This window comes from Grus americana, chromosome 1 (assembly GCF_028858705.1).
Source record: "Grus americana isolate bGruAme1 chromosome 1, bGruAme1.mat, whole genome shotgun sequence".
NCBI classification, from domain to species: domain Eukaryota; kingdom Metazoa; phylum Chordata; class Aves; order Gruiformes; family Gruidae; genus Grus; species Grus americana.
The window spans coordinates 63,423,509-63,442,187 of NC_072852.1; the positions used below are offsets into that span (position 1 = coordinate 63,423,509).

General features: G+C 41.2%; 1 protein-coding gene across 5 annotated transcripts in view; it reads right to left on the reverse strand.

The window, feature by feature from the left end:
* Window positions 1-3,807: 3,807 nt before the first annotated feature.
* Window positions 3,808-18,679, reverse strand: part of SPIC (Spi-C transcription factor) — a 30,504-nt gene continuing 15,632 nt past the window's right edge. For 3 of the 5 annotated variants that reach the window (XM_054838765.1, XM_054838851.1, XM_054838684.1), the window contains 5 exons: window positions 14,308-14,334; window positions 13,583-13,676; window positions 11,822-11,934; window positions 10,786-10,894; window positions 3,808-6,077 (listed from right to left, as the gene is read on the reverse strand). In XM_054838765.1, coding sequence (XP_054694740.1) covers window positions 5,650-6,077; window positions 10,786-10,894; window positions 11,822-11,934; window positions 13,583-13,676; window positions 14,308-14,310 — 747 coding nt within the window. In that variant the 5' untranslated portion in view covers window positions 14,311-14,334 and the 3' untranslated portion in view covers window positions 3,808-5,649. Of the gene's footprint in view, window positions 6,078-10,785; window positions 10,895-11,821; window positions 11,935-13,582; window positions 13,749-14,307; window positions 14,335-15,796; window positions 18,565-18,679 lie in introns of those variants that run through there. The other 2 variants (XM_054838600.1, XM_054838508.1) reach the window with 2 other exon arrangements.

An 18,679-nucleotide genomic window follows, 5' to 3' on the forward strand; every position in this document is an offset into this window, starting at 1 on the left:
GTCAGGATGCTGGCATTCTCCTCACACTGCTGAGTCCACGGACATCTGACCGTACCTCATGCGTGCTCTGCTCTACCTGCAGATACAATGGGGATGGTACTTTTACAGAGCCCTTTGAAATCTCGGGGTGAAGGTGATATAATAAAAGACATGATAAGACAGCCATGTTCAAAGATAGGCTCTGTGTTGCTGGTGATGCACTTTGGTGTTAGAGGTCTAGGCCTCTTTTGAATAAACCAATGGTGAGTTGGTACTGCTGCCAGTTTTTGTTTCAAAACACACCACGTGAAATTCACAGCATGTCAATGGGTAAGACAACTAGAAGTTGGGTGAAATAAGGCTCTAAACCAGTAGCAGATTTCAGCAGAGGTCCTTACATAGGTAGATAGTCACTGCCTGTGAAGGGCCACTTGCAGGTGGCCAGTTGGTAACTCACAGGGAGCTCTGCTGGACCTGAAAACACAAGAAAACGACGCATTTTGGCAAACGCCCTCTGCTGTCACTATCAACAAGGGATTTCTCTACATAATGCACTGACTACACAGTTTTCCAGGTCTCCTGCAATACACATGAGGCCTTAATCACATTGCCTAATGGAATATTACAGGAGAGGTTTCAGTGTGAAATGCAGTGTCTTTGTAAACCTGACTGAAAGCAGAATTGGAAAACATTGTCCAAAAAAGGTTTAAAATACAAATTTTATTTTAAGGTCTCGGGCTCTCTCCAGTCCCTCAAGTGAATCTGTTCATGCAGACAGCAGTGGGCACATGCAATGTCATTGCCCTCAGCTTGTGCACAGATGCAGGAATCTGCTCCTGCAGTTTAGAGAGAGTCTGGGAGTTTGCCTTGACCTGCGTTGCAAAAGAAAGTATGGAAACTAGGAAACTAGGAAAATTGCCAAGGTCAATGAAACATAACTAGAAAATGGCCTGAACACCCAACTTGAGCTCCAGCGTTACCTTGATACACCACTGAGTGTTTGCAGTCATTCATCTATTAGGCAATTAGCTATGGTTGTTTAGATGTTGCCAAGAATGCAGGGGCAGCTCTCATTAACCAAAAAAGAAGATGACATAGTTTTGTTTACATCTGGCACTCAGGATACCTTTTAGGAAACAATCCATGGGGCAGTTTCTTGCAAAAAAGCCCACCACTGTTTGTAGTATTTCCCATCCTTTTTATACTCACTAAGCAATGTACTAATGGTAAACCCACACATGCAGCTCTGTGAGAAGATAGGTGAAGATCTCAGCTTGTAAAAAGTAGGAATTGATAACCCAATGCTCTCCATGAGACAGCATCCATCTGCGCTTGGGTCGGTGGGGCAATGTGACCCATCTGCCACCAAAATACACATCTGGTAAGCGTCTGACAAGGTGCAGGCAGGTACTTGATGTGTGGTTAAAGTGCTACCAAAGGGAAAAGTTTCACTGGAGTCAAATTCAAATCAAATGAAATGAAATAATATAATTTTTCAGCTGGAAGCTAAGAATCTCTCCTGCTTTTGGTCTGCTGAAAAGGATATATATATATAGGTAAGTATGGCATAGACCAAGCAAGATGGGGTAGGAAAAATATGTTACAAAGATTCTCTGGTTCTGCCTCCTTCACACAGTCTGTAAGGCTGCCAATGTAATCCCTGCTTGTAGAAATTCAGAAGTCTAAATCTGAGCTGAAAGATCAGCTTTATTTCTTCTTCATGCACCACCTTCAGCACTATTGGAAGCCACTGCAGCCACACTTATTTTGGAGAAGATACTGAGCTGCAGATGTAAAATTGACTGTTGTCCAGGGTAGTTCGACACAGAGTTGTGGATCTGCTGACATAATATATCTGCTTTAATTTGTGGGTTTCATGTCATCATCTTGGCCACAACATTTTCTATATCTGCCACAGCTGGAACTGGCCTTGTAATAACTGCGAAAGTAAAGGTGTTGCTACTGCCACATCTGCAGCAGCACTGTGCATGAAGATGAAAAATATTAAACATGGTGGAGGGGAGGAACCAACATGAAAGGGACGAATAGAGAATAAATGACCTGGAGGCCTGCAAGCTTCACAAATTCCATGTGAAAAGCTGTCCGTTAGTGCCATCTTGTGGGCCCAGAGCCACCCCCCCCACCAAGCCAAAGAGGCAAAGCCCTTTCTACCAAGGTACAACTCCACAAGTTGGCTCCATACTGGCTTGCAGCACAGGGACCTTCCATCAGAGGACTACGCTGAAGCTACAGCAGATATATAAGGCATGATACCCTACCTGCCGTCACGTGAGCAAACAGTAACTGTGTGTTGGGGAGAGGCACCATCCCAGCACTCACCTGGGACTCTGATCTTGTCTGCCACGTCTGCACAGAAACCAGGCTGCAAAGTCAGCACAATGTATGAGCAAGGAGACTGTCCTCATCTCTAGCTACACCTGCACAAGAGGACTTCTGCCATCCTTTCAGAGGCAAACTTCACTCTGGAAGGCTCATGTCCTCATTAAGTGCCTGAAGCATCACGAGGCACAGTATTAGTTACATGCAGGACTTCAGTATGAGGCACCTTGCTCAGACTGGGGTACCCTCTGAAGTGGGGTACTGAGCATGGGAGCTGGAAGGAGCCCAGCTTCTTTACTCATCCCCAGGCCCTGTCCCAGGCTCTTCTGAGGCAAGATGCAGCCTCTAAGTCAGAAGTGAGTGTGAAATAAGGCAGAAGGGTGGGCAGGCAGACTGCTTTCTGGCCCACTTTGGCTGCTGGGGGTGAGGAGAAAGGAGACAGGAGAGAGACAAAGGCGAAGTCAGCAATGGCAGCAAAAGGCCAGCTATCACAAGTTACATCGATGGGATAAAGCCGTTGTCTTGGGAGCTGCCGCTCATGTTTCCCCGGGTGCCTGGCACCATCACATCTTGTGTCCAAGCCTATGCAGATGGGAGGAAGGAGATGCAACACAGACACTGAGGATGGGAGGACAAGGATGGAGGGTGAGGTGCACAGGGGATTGCACTGGGAATCCACATGCCTTCCAAGCACCCACTGCAATCCTGTTTAGATCGCCACATGTAGCCTTGACTTTCCTACATGGAGTTGCCTGACAGGATCCTGTAAATACTGATACTAGCAGGAGTCTGATTTCCTACATTCAGTCTTGTGTCTTGTGGTATGGCTATGACTTTACGATAACCTTATTGCAGTACTGTACATCTTAGAAATGGATATGGTCTTGGGTTAAAGATGTTGAGAAACAATGAATCCACCACATCCCTTGGTGTGTTGTTTCAGTGGTAAACACTTGCACAGTTAAAAACAGCCTCATCTTATTTCAGACCTCAGCAAGTCTAAGTCTGTGCTTCAGATATTTGGTAATCTTGTCCTTTTCCTTATGATTTAACCTGTCTTTGCGGGGTTAAAGCGTTGCTAACAGTCAAGAATCTTTTCTGTATGTAAGCCCAATATGAGTGCATTGCACAGTTAAATATCCTTCTGTATAGCCACAGAACTACAACAGAAGATTCTAAAAGCTCTCCAGATACTTTTGATTGGGGGGGAGGGGGGGGCACTACCTTTTTTGAAAGAAATCTCTTTCTAATACTGCCAGTCCCCATGGTTACTCCTGTGGCTGAAATCTCTCTCTTCCTGTCCACAGATAATATGATTCCCTCATTTCTTCTCTGACTGATTTTCCTTCAGTTCTTCTTACCCCTTATGCTTTTCTCTTTCAGCTCTGTACTATTCTGCCAGCTGCAGCTATAGCATCTCACTTGGTTACCAGTTCTATAGGAAGTAAATGCTAATGTTTATACCTAAGTTAAAAAGGTAACACAGAATCTGAATAAGTATTTATTTCCTTAACAAGTAGACGAGGGTGAGGAAAGAGAATCTAAACATATTGGTAAAGTAAGCATTTTACACAAAGCAGACTCTTAACCTGGTGTATGTCACCAGCCTTGTAAATAACATAAAGTCAGTGTGCAATGCATGACAGATGTGGAGGAACTAAACTGTGCAGTTTCTTGGCAAATTTATGTACATTATGACATTTGAAATGTATTTATGTATGAGCTCACATAGTGAAGGTATCCTAAACTGAAAGACCTCACTCCTTTGTAAGAGTTAAATTCCCACTGCATTCAGTGCTACAGCAGGATCCAGATTCAGTTCTGTAAGACCGGTGGCATTCTTGTTCCTGCTTTGTAGTACTGTTTACATTTGACAGGACACTACACTCGAAATACTAACAACACAGTTATGACCTTCTCATTTTGGCAGATGTTTACTGACTTAACATCTGTGTCTGTTTTTAGTTCTATTTAACACACTTCAGATTTCTAAGAGCACACATCTTTTGTTTAACAAAACTTAACTCAAAACCTTGAATTTCGCTTGAGTGTGTTGCACTGTGATTATTACATAAAATTATATCCCTGTACAAGTAAGCAGGAGTTAGAGCAAGGGGTAACTGTCGAAGTCAGTGAATTTCATCAAACATATCAGGCCACCATTTATACCTCGCCACAGAAATTAATTTTGTCTTCATTAATATCTGGACCTGCACTGACTTGAAGGAAAATACAGAACTTGGAATTTAATGCAGTTGAATGGAAGTATTTTGGCACTACAGATAACTCATATGATGATACAAGTTGATCAGGTAAGAGAAGTATGAGAAAAAGTAGATTTATGGGTATCATCCTGGCATAAAGGATCTAATATTTTCTTTTTACCTAAATTTAGTCCTTCTTCCCCATGAAGAGAATGTAAAATCACTGAGCCTTTCAGCTACATTCCCATGTAGGAAAAGAGCTGGAAAAGTGAAATTGTATTTATATAGAGAGAGTTGTAATTCCAAAGGAGGTTATAAATAACAAAGCTATGTTTGTTAGGTGAGTACAGAACTGCTGGATAAAAGTTCAGCTTCTCGTATTAGTGGAGGAAGAACTGTAAATAACTTCATGAAAAGCATAATCCTTCACTAACCCTCTCATGGTATGGTCACTTTCCTAATGAATCCACTGCCAACAGTGAAACGTGCACCTGGCAATCCTAATACCATATGTCAGGATCTGTGCTAAGATATGTTAATTTAAGTGATTAAGGATTAACAACTTGGCCAACAGGTGCACCTTCACGTGGACTCTGTCGTTCAGCCAGCCATTCACTCAGAAAATGTCTCTTAACAAAGAACATATTGATTAAAAAAGCAGACAGTAGCTTCGTGCAGCTGGCAAATCTCTTCCTTTTCTAATTCAAGTGCACCCAACTGATAGGGAGTCCATGTGCTGTGGCACAACCGCATCTAAATTCTGATTGGAAATGTTGGAAAGTTGAATAAAACTTCCAATGAGTGTTTTCAGGATGGGATCTTTGATGTCTGCTAACAGACAAAAGCCTTGATCCTGATCTTGGATATACCAGCTTGAATCTGAAGTAATTCCTCTGATTAATGTCACAGAAAATAGAATGTGCCCTACAGCTGCTGGTTTTCTTTAACAGTCAATGAACATTTATCATTAACTTCAAAAGGAACAAAACTAGGCCAACATCATTTTTAAAACCCTCCTCTTTGTGTGTTTGTATGATATCATAAAGGAAAAGCTATGTACAGAGAAGAGTTCCTGTGCTGGAAAGTATTGCTAGCTAACAAAGACCTGTTTATGTAAAAGATACGTCTAGCTGTTAGCATGCTGTAATGCATAACCATTGTTATACATGTAATTACTGTAATTGATCCAGTCATCTGCACACTGATATTCTTGATTAGACTGAATGTACGGATGATAAACTGTTTCTTTTCCCAAGAAATAAGATGGAGCAAGTCTCTGTAAAACAACAGCACTGAACTGGTATGTCAGCTTCCTTCGAATTTTAATGATTTCACCTGTTCTTCCATAATTCCTCAGTGCTCTGGCCATTTTCTGATATGTCATGATCTTGCGGTTTCCCTTTCTTTCGCCCCACAGCTCTGCAAGTTTCTCCTTGTTTTTGGAGACAAACTGGAAGACACCATTGGGCTTATCCACCCACTGGATGCAGTTTGCCATAGCTGGATCATACAGAGACTCATGCAGGTACTCAAACAGTCGAAGTTTTTTTCTACCTGTTAAGAAATAAAGTACAAAAGGTCAGAACAAAACTCATTTTAAAAGATGAGCGTTTGTCTTTTTCCTGGAAAGGATCTTACAGGCAAAAGCATAGGTCAACCTAATACCCTGTTACAAGTTAAAAAGATCGGTATAAACTATTAAATGGAAGACCAGCAACGGCAAATGGGATGACAGTTCTGAAACATTCTGGATTTCATCTCTAAGCACATGGAGGAAAAGAAGGTTATCAGGAGTACTCAACATGGATTCACCAAGGGGAAATCATGGTGACCAATCTGATAGCCTTCTATGATGCGATGACTGGCTGGGCAGATGAGGGGAGAGCAGTGGTGTTGTCCACCTTGACTTCAGCAAGGCTCTTGACACTGTCCCCCATAACATCCTCATAGGTAAGCATAGGAAGTGTGGGTTAGATGAGTGGACAGTGAGGTGGATTCAGAACTGGTTGAATGGCAGAGCTCAGAGGGTTGTGATAAGCGGCGCAGAGTCTAGTTGGAGGCCTGTAGCTAGCGGTGTGCCCCAGGGATCAGTGCTGGGTCCAGTCTTGTTCAACATATTAATCAATGACCTGGATGAAGGGACAGAGTGTACCCTCAGCAAACTTGCTCACAATACTAAACTGGGAGGAGTGGCTGATACACCAGAAGGCTGAGCTGCCATTCAGCGAGACCTGGGCAAGCTAGAGAGTTGGCTGGAGAGGAACCTGATGAAGTTCAGCAAAGGCAAGTGTAGGGTCCTGCACCTAGGGAGGAATAACCCCATGTACAGGTGAGGGGTTGACCTGCTGGGAAGCAGCTCTGCGAAGAAGGACCTAAGTGGACAACAGGTTATCCATGAGCCAGCAATGTGCCCTTGTGGCCAAGAAGGCCAATGGTATCCTGGGGTGCATGAAGAAGAGCGTGGCCAGCAGGTCAAGGGAGGTTATCCTCCCCATCTACTCTGCCCTGGTGAGGCCATATCTGGAGTGCTGTGTCCAGTTCTGGGCTCCTCAGTTCAAGAAAGGCAGGGAACTACTGGAGAGAGTCCAGTGGAGGGCTACAAAGATGATTAGGGGGTGGCAGCATCTCTCTTATGGTGAAAAGCTGAGAGAGGTGGGTCTGTTTAGCCTGGAGAAGACTGAGAGGGCATCTCATCAATGCTTATAAATATCTAAAGGGCGGGTGTCAAGAGGAAGGGCCCATATCTTTTCAGTGGTGCCCAGCAACAGGACAAGGGACAACAGGCACAAACTGGAACACAGGAAGTTCCATTTAAACATGAGGAAAAACTTCTTTACTGTGAGGGTGACCGAGCACTGGAAGGAAGAGGCTGCTCAGAGAGGTTGTGGAATCTCCTTCTCTGGAGATATTCAAAACCCGCCTGGGTGCGATCCTATGCAACCTGCTCCAGGTGATCCTGCTTTAGCAGGGGGGTTGGACTAGATGATCTCCAGAGGTCCCTTCCAACCCCTGCCATTCTGGGATTCTGTGTAACATACAGATCTGTGGTGACAGAAAGGGATTTGGTCATTAGAGTTTCAAGAGCAGGTTAGTTGGGGATCATGACAAACATTTGCTGACTTCATTGTGTGGTAAGTCTCAGAAGTTACTTTCAGCAGTCTTCAGACACATGCTGTGCAGGTGCATGGTGAAGGAACCCACCACAGGAAATTACATCCTCAGTGCAGGAAAGAGGTTCTGGAGAACCAATCTGAATGTTTTGGAATAAATGCTTTCCTTGCTTAATTAAAGCTGAAAGATTTTGAGATGACTCAATTTTGTCAGGTTTGTTTCAAGAATGTTTTCGGGATGCAAGGTAGTCTCTGATATAAGAAAGGGTGAGTGGGTGAGTGGGAAGAGCAAGCTAGTTTTGGACCATAAACCTCACTTCGTCAATAAGGAGCTAGACCTTCTGGTACGCTGTAGTTTTCTAAAAATGTGCAGAAGTGTCAACTTGTATTCCCGTGCAGAATAAAGCAAGCTCAGTAGTATGTTATTGGTCAGTTAGCTAAGTGCTTCTCCCCACAGGTTCAGCTCTCAAACTTCAGTTTACTAGTGAGGCTTATTTAGTTTCACTTAGGTCTTGTGGATCCCTCTCTCTGAAGTTCTTCTAGTTCCCTTCACAAAACAAAGGGTGACCAAGAAGCTGTCATAAGGAGGAAGAATTTAAGATTATGAGACAAAGAGGAACATTTTGCAGAAAGGGGAGTCTATGCAGAAGAACGGCTTCCACTTTAACCAAAGTGGAAGCAAGCAGCTGCACCTAAAGTTCATAAAGTCTTATCTTGCAAGGCTATTTTAAACTAGGAAAGGGGGAAAAGTGGCAGTTGCTAAGGAACACTGAGGTCAAGCCAAGACATCTGTTAGGGATGACAGTAATTCTGCATCTGATGCTAAGGAAAGAGGAGAGAAGTGACAGTCAGGCTTAGGAAGAAGAAGAGCCTGAAATCAGAGGTACTTTCCAAAAAATTAACAAAGTTTCATTATCTAAATAAAAATTGGCCTGTGACTAGATGTACACATTCTACTAGAAATACATATAGTATTACCAAGATGAGCAGCTTAAAAGCATACCAGTGAAGGACACTGCCCGGTCACAGTAAACACTTCTTAGTACGTGACCTCCTTCGGTCCCCTCCAAACTGAATTATCCTATAAACCTATTGTAGAACAATTAAGATCAGGGGAAAATCTGCAGACTGCTGCAGACCGAGTCTCTGCTGGAAAACAATAGTATAGCCATGTCTGCAGCAGCATCTGATTTCATGCTGTCCATCCTCTTAGTTCCGGTGTCAATTCTGCCCAAGCTTTTATTTCTCGACACATCACCTCTACCTGATGTCTTGTTTTGAGATGACTTATTTGCTCTTATGTGTTAATGCAGCTATGTTTCTAGACCCCAGCTATTATCTCCAAAGTGCCACACAATGCGGATGCACCAGTTTGAGCTGGGGTTAGTTCACAGATCTTTGCACTGTACCTCATTGCATAAGCTAGTGGTGTTCATTACCAGGCCCTGAACATCAGTCTAAGTTAGCAGGCTAGTGTCTGCCGATTTCTTATGTGGTCAAGTTCCTCCAGAAGGTGTTTCAGAGCGTCTACATGAGATTTCTGTGCTGAATTGTCCCGAAGCAGCATAATTCTCTCTGGGTGTGTCTGATACAGATGCATTTCTGAAGTACCTCTCTCGATTATCTCAACTTACCGAGCTTTAGTTCAGATCATGGAATGGTCTTGACATGCATGAACTGGACTCCTTCAGAGGAAACCTAACTCAAAGATGCTTTCCAGAAACATACCTAAGTCACTGAAGATTTCAGAACTTGCGGCCAGCCTAGAGATTGTCCTAAATACACCCTTGTGAAACACTTTAAACACAGACTTTGGGTCTTCAGTGCTGATAATTTCATCTAAGATCTATTCCTAAAGGGCCACACTACTTGCTAGTGTACAGAAAACCTCTCATGTCTCAATAAGAAGCCAAGATGACTAAATTTATTTAGGTATAGTGGAAATAGTCCCCCAGATCACAAGTTTCTGGCAGGAATATCACCATGGACACAAAAAACCCCTGTAAAAGGACACAAAAAAACCCCGTAAGAATAGTCAGTCATTCTGAAAATTCATGCAATATGGCCTTCTGGAAAAGAAGATTGATAATAATGTAAAAGAAATATGAAATAGTAAATGAAGTTTAACAGAGCAGTAACAACTGAAGGTGAATTCAGATACTGACACATAAAATCCCCAACCCAGTGGAACACTGGGTAAGACTTAAAAAAGCAGTATTTCTGGATTGAAAAGTTTTCATTTGCAATGGTCAATTTCAAGCACTACAAGTACAAAACTTAAAAGGAGAGGCTACTCTTCCCGTTGTCCCAAGGAATTTGTGGTAGTAGTTGCTATTAAGCAACAGAAACCACAGTGTTCAGCATCAATGGGAAGAGATGATACCAAAAACTGACACCATGTGGTTATAGTTGAGAGAAGGGGATTTCGACAAGCAGTAAAACGAGGAAGCTACTCAAAAAGACCCCACAGTCAAAAGTAGGTACAACAGCTCAGAGTGAAGCTGTGTAAATCTCATCTAGCAAAGTCATAGAAAGGATGCTGAGTCCCAAACAAAAAAACAAAGAATGAATGCAATACACTAATGAAGTACTGTAATGACTAATGTCACCCGACCTATTTTTTGCAAAATAGATATCCTCTCAAGTAAAGTCAACCAAAAGAAGCACAAAAATAGCTATAAAATGCACACTGGAAGTGACAAAATCTAAGAGGTAATTTGAAAAGTAAATAAAGGCAGGCATAAAATCAGGTGCAAAAATATTCATGTATGTGAAAAACCTTCAAGAAAACCACTCCTTGTTGGACCACATGAAATAAAATAAGTTATTAAAGTGGATAAAGATGTTATTGATAGCTAGATTTACTTCTCTGCATCAGACTTCCTCCCAGATGATTTGGAGTGAAACACATCTCTGGTTTGTTTTGCCATGTACTAAACAAGAGGACAGAATAAGATGATAATAGATTTATCTTATGAGATTTAGCAGATAGGAATTGAACGCTAGCAGTTGTATTCTAGTTACTACTAAATGTTAACTTATTTTTTCCTGTTAAAAGTAAAAAAAAATAGGAAAAAGAGAAAGCATGATTTGCCAAGAGATTTTTTTAAAGTAACATAATGTACATATAAAGATACGCTCTTTCTACGCACCTTTCCCTGCTTTTGGCTGGCCAGCAGCAGCATGCATCACTTGGCTTTCTGGAGTATTCTGCAGCGTATGGTAGACGGTCTCATCTGCATAAAAATCTGCTGCACTGGTCTTCAAGAATTAAGACAACAAAGAGTTACTAACAGAGCACATTCTCTGAGGAAAAAGAAACTTGTAGTAATTAATTGCCTGAAGCCTTCAAAATGCAACTTTTCATCACCTCACCCATGGAAGACTTTTCTCAGCCACAAAGGCATGCAGCATGCTGTACCAGTAACGAGCAGCACCAGTTTGTGTCCAGTGGGATGGACTGCTCACCAGGGGAGAAGTTAAGAGGGAAATCAGAGTAATTGCCTCACGCTGGACCTTCAACTCTTCTGCTGGATGCAGAGGAGGAACGCTGGACTCTGTTTCCAGAGTTAGTAAAAGACAAGGGCCACCTGGACAGTGGCCCCTACAGACTCCGTAGTTCCCGTGTCGTGTTGTCGCTAATCTGCTGGTTGAAAAAGGGGTTTTGGGGATTCTGTTTACCTGAAATTATCTCCCCTGCAATATCCACTTTCTGGATATCCTTCACTCCTGGAGGCCACACTCCCAGTGTTTTTAAGAATGACTATGGGCTCTGCAGGCTGAAGCTGAGCTCAGAGGACAGATAATGCTGTTCTTTCCAGCACTCTTAAAGCAAACTGCTGGAGAAGAAATCAAAGGCATGGCACATTCTCACAGCAGCTGGAAGTTGTTGTTCTCTGCCTGTTCCTCAGTAATGGAGAGAAGCCCTTTTCCCTATTGTACTAGTGGGCTTGTTTATTAGCTGTCATGTTACGTGGTGAACTACAGAGGAGCATGAGAGGCAAACAGCTAAGAGGAATCCTAAAAAGAGACTATTAAACATGTTTTGCAAATATTTCCCAATGCAGTTTCATCTGAATCATGCCTGGCCAGACTGAACTTCTGTTAGAGCTAGCGAAATGATTCGGATTAGAAATAACAAATTTTCCATTTATGTCTGACTCTGCTATTAGTAATCAGTTCACTTACAATCACATTTCTCCAGCTATACCCTGGGTCCTCTGTAGATGGTGCTGCAGAGTAGCTGGGACTTGCTCGGAGGTGGTGGTGATGGTTGATCACAGTCAGGCAATTTTTATAACCTGAGGGTTAGGAGGATGGAGCAAAAGCTGAGCGAGTAAAAGGGAGAGAAGAGGGGAAAAAACCCCAGTGGCAAACAACCTAATACACTACTGGGTCTGTCAAAAAGCATTTATCCTATGGCTGCCTTCTAGATAATAAACTCTTCAAAGTCAAGTTGTTTTATATCAGCAAGTTATCCAACATAATCTGTACTGTTACTGCTAATCACACCCTTAGGCTGGTTTTGTTTGCCTTCCAATGAAAAGCAATATTTGTTAAGATAAAATGTCAGATATTGCATAGTATTATGAAATAGTTTGGTGAATAGCAAAAGGAGGGCCAAAGACATCATCAAACGTAATGAATGGGATAATTATAGAGTACTATAACACATATATTAGAAAGGAAAACGGAATGTCACTCAGTTCTTCTGTGGGCCATTAGTACAACGCAAGTAAGAGTCTCCAATTGTGAATGAAGTGAAGGAGCATCAGAGCATCCGCAGTGCCTGAAAGAACGACATGGAAGGAACCCAAGACCTTAGGATGTTTAAAAGAAGCAGAGGAGAACACCGGACTGAGGCACTTGGAATAAATTATGCACCATAGGTGGTCAGAAGGAGATTTTGGAGGGTACATCTATGGCAAGTGGAAATGTGGGTGCAGCTGTGGGACATAGTAAACACTGAGTTGCAAGTGTTAAATACCTCTGTCCTTTGACCCCAACAACAGATACTGGCAAGAACATTGCCAGAAATTATATATAGTGGGCCCTTCAGCATGTGTAAATTACCAATGCAGTGGAGCCAAAAACTTATTAACAGCAGCTGAAGATATGGCCCAATTGGTCTTATTTAGATTTCAGTACATAATAGACAATATGTAAATAAACTTCCTTGTATAAAATGCATTCCACACAGAAAACAATATATTCTGTTCTGGACTTAAAATGTTTCTGATGTACCCTCCTATTTTCCCTTCCTTCCATCTCTATTTATAATGTAAAAACACCAAACACAGATTTCAAATTTTATAGTAATTTAATTGCCAAAACTTTGCCTGAACTAGAACAATTTACAGCTTGTCTGTATTTTAAGTCTTGTAAAGCAGAAAATTCTCGAAGCCAAGAAAAACACTTTTCTACTAGTTATCCAGACTCAAACTATCATTTCTGCATAAAAATATTTAAAATTTATTTTTTAATGTAAAAAAAAAGTAATTGTGGAAATTAATTTCACCTGTTGGATTCTTGATCTTTCTCTTCCCCCCCCCCCCGCTGGAATTCATTGTTATATGAGTTTATTCACAGCATAACAGAAGGGCATTTTTCAGCTAAAGCATTAAGACTGGAAAATGGCTGTTGCACTATGGTCATATACCCTCTGATTACAGGAAATCTGAGCTCAATGCACCAAGGCTAGTACCCGGGGGGGGAAGGTCCAACAGTTTGCCTGTGCTGTGACATGGAAGATGTACGCCACACCAGGCAGTGCTAACGGAGGGGCGGAAACCCTCCAAATATTCTTCCCCTTTTCCATCCTCCCAACATACCCCTCTGCTGTGCATTAATCCACCACTGGGAAATTAGTCTCCCACCTACGTGCTTCAAGGTGTACTTTCCTGTAAAAACACCAAGTGGTGAATGAAATGGAATAATGGTCTTTTTTACCCGGTGAACACTGCATTTCTCTGTCAGAGTGCTGCTGCAGTACTTCTAGCGCATCTTCGAAAGCCTGGCCCAGTACGTCTTGGTCAGGAAAACTCTGCAAGAACATTTTTCTGTCAGGAGCCAGAAAAGACCAGTCTGGTTCTTTCAACATTGTCAGTCAGAAAATCGCAGAAAAATACAGTGATTATATAGAATATACATCCTCTTGGAACATGTATTTTGCAGGCACTGAGGCATTACCATAATTGTTTACTATTATGAGAAAGTTCTCACTCCTTTGAGAAGTCTCTTTGAGGTCAGTGGGACAACTCACACGGGTAACATTACTCAGTCGTGCAAAAGTTTCAAGGTTCATTTCCTTAATTTGCAGCAGAAGTTTACTTAAAGGGTGTTTACTGCTATCGGAGTGTTTTATAGTATGTTCTACAGAGGTATGTATCACTTGTGTAACATGATTTATGAAGCCAAAGTTATCATTGAATAACATTGAGATGACAAAAATTATTACTCACAAGTTATGAAGTGGTTATAGAATCATAGAATAATGCAGAGAAAATGCTATAGGAAACCAAGTGTGGATTTTCAGAAAAGTTTTTATTATAATTTCAGAAAATCGTGTTCTAAAAAGCTTAAAAATGCCCCCAAATCTGAGTTTGCCTAAGAGTTTTCTGTAGCATATTTGAAGCAATTAATAATGAAAAAGAATAAAGGCATTGTAGACTTACCATTATTTAGATATCAGAACTTGAATCCTGTTTAAAATAAACAATATTTTTAAAATTGTATGTTTCAAAATAACCAGTAATTCTCTCAGTATAAATAAAATTAACTAAATGAAATAACTCTGTATTATTTCCAATGATGAAATAAAATATATTTAATAACACAAATAAAAGTAATTGAGGATTAGAGAGTAGTATTTTAATGAAATCAAATACTTGCAACATTGTATTTTGTTTTATAAATTCATACTATTTTTTTTGGTACCAAAGTTTCCAGTTTTATTAATACTGTACCTTTTAGATTATTATCCACATCATTGCAAACACATTTTAAAGACATTATGAAGTGAAAAATGTGTTACTGCTGACATTCGGTCTTAGCACAACTACGAATTTCCCAAAGGAAATACTGATCTGAATTAAACACAAGTGTTTAAGTCCCTTTGGTTTGCAGACACAGTTGAAACAAGCTTAGGGTTTTTTCATAATGCAAATTAGCATATGACTGCATATGAATATACATAACTCTCAGACTAATTGTGAGTTCTAGAAGCAAATGTGATTGTTTAATAAACAGTGAAAATAGACACATTTTCAGCCGGTTTAACATGGCTTTTAATTTATATACAACATTACTCAGAAACAATTCCTTTGTACTTCTTTTTTGTCTATATTTGTTACAGATTAAAATAACCAGGTTTTGTTGCCTTGCAGGTTTTTTTTTCCTGTTCTCATTTACTTTATTATTTCAAAATTGTAAATATAGCAATCAATATATCATTATTTTACTCATTACATGTTTGATTGTGATCTCTTGAACATACTGGACATTTTGGCAGTTATTTCAGCAGATGCAAGATTGGTCTCTGTGTGATGTTTTAAAATGCAAAGGAGAGACAAGATACATAAATATAAATGAGGAAGAATTTTATCCAAGACTAACCATGAATGTTCTAACCTGGTAATTATGCCTCCAATAAGTATGTTATAAAGTACTGTCAAAATTTGTAAAAGTGTTTTTTTTAAATCTCGATGACCAAGTGTATATGGTGAAATCCTGGTGACTCCGTAAATTGACCTCATTAAAGTCGATGGGATTTTTCTCTTTGACTTCAGTGCAGCAAGTATTTCAGCAAACTGATCTAGTATTATTCTAAAACCAGAATGGGCCACATTAATCTTTTAGCTGCAATAGTGGCCACAGATTCTTGAGGTATAGTGGGTAGAAATTGAAGACATGAATCTCCTTTGTAAAGATCCCCTAATTTTAAGTAATTTCACTTTCCTTAAATCGCTTTTGTCTAACTCAAACTCCAGATATACTTGGTAACCTTGATGGAACATCCACAGTCACTGTTGGTGCCTTTCAAAGTCTAAAATGTCCAAGTACTGGCAAGGTATTGTTGAATGGTCATACCATTTACCCAGCTGAATTCATACCAAAAAAGAAAAAGTCACACCTTAAATAAGTTTTAAAAAAGTGGACACTTACCTAGAATTTCAGCTCCACATGCAAGACAAGAATCTGTCTGGTTTCATAAATAAATGAAAGACTGAGTTCCCACAGCAATGGGCTGGCAAAGGGGCTGCATTAAATAGCTGATTTTAGGGAAGTGTTTTGGCTAGGGATTTTTTTTGAGAGTAAAGGTATAGTAAACTGCTAGCATGGCCTTTCATTCTGCACAAAAGAAGGATGATTTATACTGATATAAAATAAAAATAAATGTTTTAACTATTGTCCAAAATGTGCAGATTCTAAGCACTGGGAGAGATTTCTTTTGGCTATGGCACATCCTAACAAATCTGTCATTGGTATGGTATGTCTAGGGCAAAAACCTACATCCCTCATGTGTCCCATACAGACTGCAGTGGACTTTGAGGTTTCATCTCATAGCTTAGCTCAGTGTAAGAAGCAGAGCAAACTAGACCTCAAAATAAGAGTTTGAGGGAATTTCAGAAGTCTGCTTCAAAGCTCATGTTTGTAGCCCAGGCCCAGCTCTAAAGCATTCACTGAAGTATTCAGTAAAGATTCAGACAAGCTGTAGTTGTTAATTTGCCACATGCTTTCTGACCAGCTACAAGCCGTGATGTTGCATCCTATAGGATGAGAACTCCATGTTTTCCGGTACAAAACTTCTTATTGCTGACGTAATCCATCCTGTGCCATAGGTCTTTGCAGCCAAGTCTTTCAGAAGCATGTTTTACAAAATTTCCTCAGCATTTGCCATGAAACTGCTGTAAAATAGCAATTACCTCTTACAATATTTATCTATACTCCCTCAACCAAGAACCATAGTCAAAAACTAGCCTGGCTATGAATGCTGAGTGGAAGCAGTTTGAAGCCACTGTTAGCACCAATGATTTCTGCTGGTTTCAGATGCAAGCTGCCTTTTCATGAAATACATTAATACATGTATGTGGTTTTTTTGAACTACAAGTTCCATTTTGTAGCATTTCTCTGGTGTGACTTGGGCTTATAAAGGAAAATTAACCACCAACTGTGCTCTTAAAACATCAAATTGTGACTCAGCACTGGATTTCAGGCCAAATTACGATTACAAAACTAACTTTGCTTCCACATACAGTTAACTTTCCTTTGCAACATGGAAAAGCATAGATTTCATGGTTCAGTTCTTTCCTGAAGTAGAAATATGTATTGGATTTAAAATTATGAATGAGCTTCAAGATCGCTCCTGGGTTTCTTCTTGATAAATGATGTCCTAACAGGCCCTCTGATGATGCAATCTAACCTGCCTACTCCTTTATCTCTACCTGAAGCTGGGCAGTTACAGTTCTGGCCTCCTGTGCTCCCCACTCATCCCGGTCATGAAACCGCAGGGGTGGCCCCTGTGAAGGAGGTCAAGGCTGACCTGTGCTGGTCACGGCCAATTCCAGCGGGCTCTGCAACAGACGCACCACGTGCCAAAGCGGAGCCCATCAGCCACGTGGGCGACGCCTCTGCGAAAACATACTGAGGAAAAGGCAGAAAATGCCAAAGGGGAGGAGACAAACCTGAGATGGAACACCAGAGGGGACAAGGAGGGCACAAGGGAACAAGTCGACAGGGATAGAAACAAGGTCAGAGGAGCTGGAGGTGCACCATGACTGAGCCCGCACACCCCCAAAGGGACTGTGGCCCACAGAGGGACCATGCTAGTGCAGAGCAAATGAGTAAGAAGGAAGCAGCGAAGGAAGAAAAGGGTGAGAAACAAGGAGAGGTAGAGAGAAACCACTACGTCCTGACCCCAACCCCCTGTGCCACTCATCGCCTCGCCAAAGGGACTGAGCGTAACCTGTGGAGATAACAAGAAGGGAGGAGATGTGTCTGGAGTGCAGCTGAGCCTGGGAAAGAGGAAGGAAAGATGTTTTAATGTTTGTATTCATCGCTTCCCAGTACCTGAATCAGCAACCAAATATATTATGGCAATAAATTAAGTTAAATTTCCAAAGTGCGCGAGCAGCTGTGTGGGTGAGTGGCTGCCGGCCGGGGCCAACACACCTCAGTAGTAAAAGAGGGTGAAGGTTGAGAGATTAAAGCTAATGGTTTTAACACCATTAAAACTATCAGTCTTCCTGAATCAAATTACTCTATCAGAATGTTCTCATTTCAAATAAGAGACTACACCATAAGGCAGGTCAGCAAAAGGTTTGCTTTCAGAGGAAATGGGAAGGCGCCATACGTAGCACAAACACACAGCATAAACCCAAGAGCAAACGCTGTCTTAGTAGGGTAGATTCAAACTCTGTAACCCGTTTGTACATTGCATCTTTGGCCCATCACAAGCTCAGAGAGAGAGCACAGGCTAGGTCCCCAGGAAGCCTGTAAGGGTTTGGGAGAGGCAGAGTAAGGTAGAGCTCAGGACTGAGTGTCAGCTAACACTGACTGCTCACTCCTCAGCAAATCACAGCACAGCCAAGGCAGGCAGCGCGTTGGCCTCTACCAAGAAATGTTATTAGACAAGAAAGCCTGCTTTGATTTTTGCATTGCATGGGAAGATGGATTCCAGATACAAGCCTGAGAAAGAGAACTTACTATTCACATTTTAATGTCTCAAACAATTGATGTGCCTGATACCAAAATTTGAACATCAGTTAGAAACCACAACATCAAGCTCTTCTCCTTCCTCCATGTTTTAAAAATAAACTTCCAACAACAGAATGATTGTTTAATTTTCAGAACTTTCTTTCATCCTTGCTTGGCACTCAAAGCTAGTTCATAGTAATGGTACAGAAGAAACATTTTCACCTCTCTTTGAATAAAAGACAGAACTAAATAGTGTATTACAGCACTTGTCGGAAGGCTCAAGAAAGCATGAAGACACACATGAGATATTGTTCAAATGTAGAATAAAAAACAGTCTCTCCCCTCCTAAAG